Here is a 349-nt window from a genome sequence, read left to right on the forward strand (position 1 = left end):
CCTGCGGAGCCCCGCGGCCGGACAACCCCACGGGCTCCAAGGTAGGAGATACCGGAGCCGCGGGGGGCTGCCCCACTCCCGTAGCGGGTTCACGGGTGCTCTGCTAAGCCTCACTGTCCCATAGCAAAGGGGGAAACCCACTCTTGTGCCCCCACGCACATCTGCAAAACATCTGCCACAAAGGGGAGACCTTTGCTTTCCAGAACACCTCTCGCTACCTGGTTTTCTCGGGGTCCCCCAGCAAGTCCCAAAGGCAGCCTCAAACAAGCAGGGGCTGGCTGGGGGGTTGGGGGAGGAGCTGCCACAGCAGCAGGGGGCTGGTGTAGGCGTGCCGCAACGTGCAAGGGGG

General features: G+C 64.8%; 1 protein-coding gene across 1 annotated transcript in view; it reads left to right on the top strand.

The window, feature by feature from the left end:
• Nucleotides 1-2: 2 nt before the first annotated feature.
• The window catches only part of LOC104496776 (alpha-1-acid glycoprotein 8-like), a gene marked incomplete at its 5' end in the record, with an annotated part of 5,421 nt that continues 5,074 nt past the window's right edge, over nucleotides 3-349 (top strand). The window contains one exon of the mRNA XM_010139941.1: nucleotides 3-41. Within this exon, the coding sequence (XP_010138243.1) occupies nucleotides 3-41 (39 nt within the window). The remainder of the gene's footprint in view (nucleotides 42-349) is intronic.

Source organism: Buceros rhinoceros, unplaced genomic scaffold, assembly GCF_000710305.1.
Source record: "Buceros rhinoceros silvestris isolate BGI_N320 unplaced genomic scaffold, ASM71030v1 scaffold32827, whole genome shotgun sequence".
NCBI classification, from domain to species: Eukaryota; Metazoa; Chordata; class Aves; order Bucerotiformes; family Bucerotidae; genus Buceros; species Buceros rhinoceros.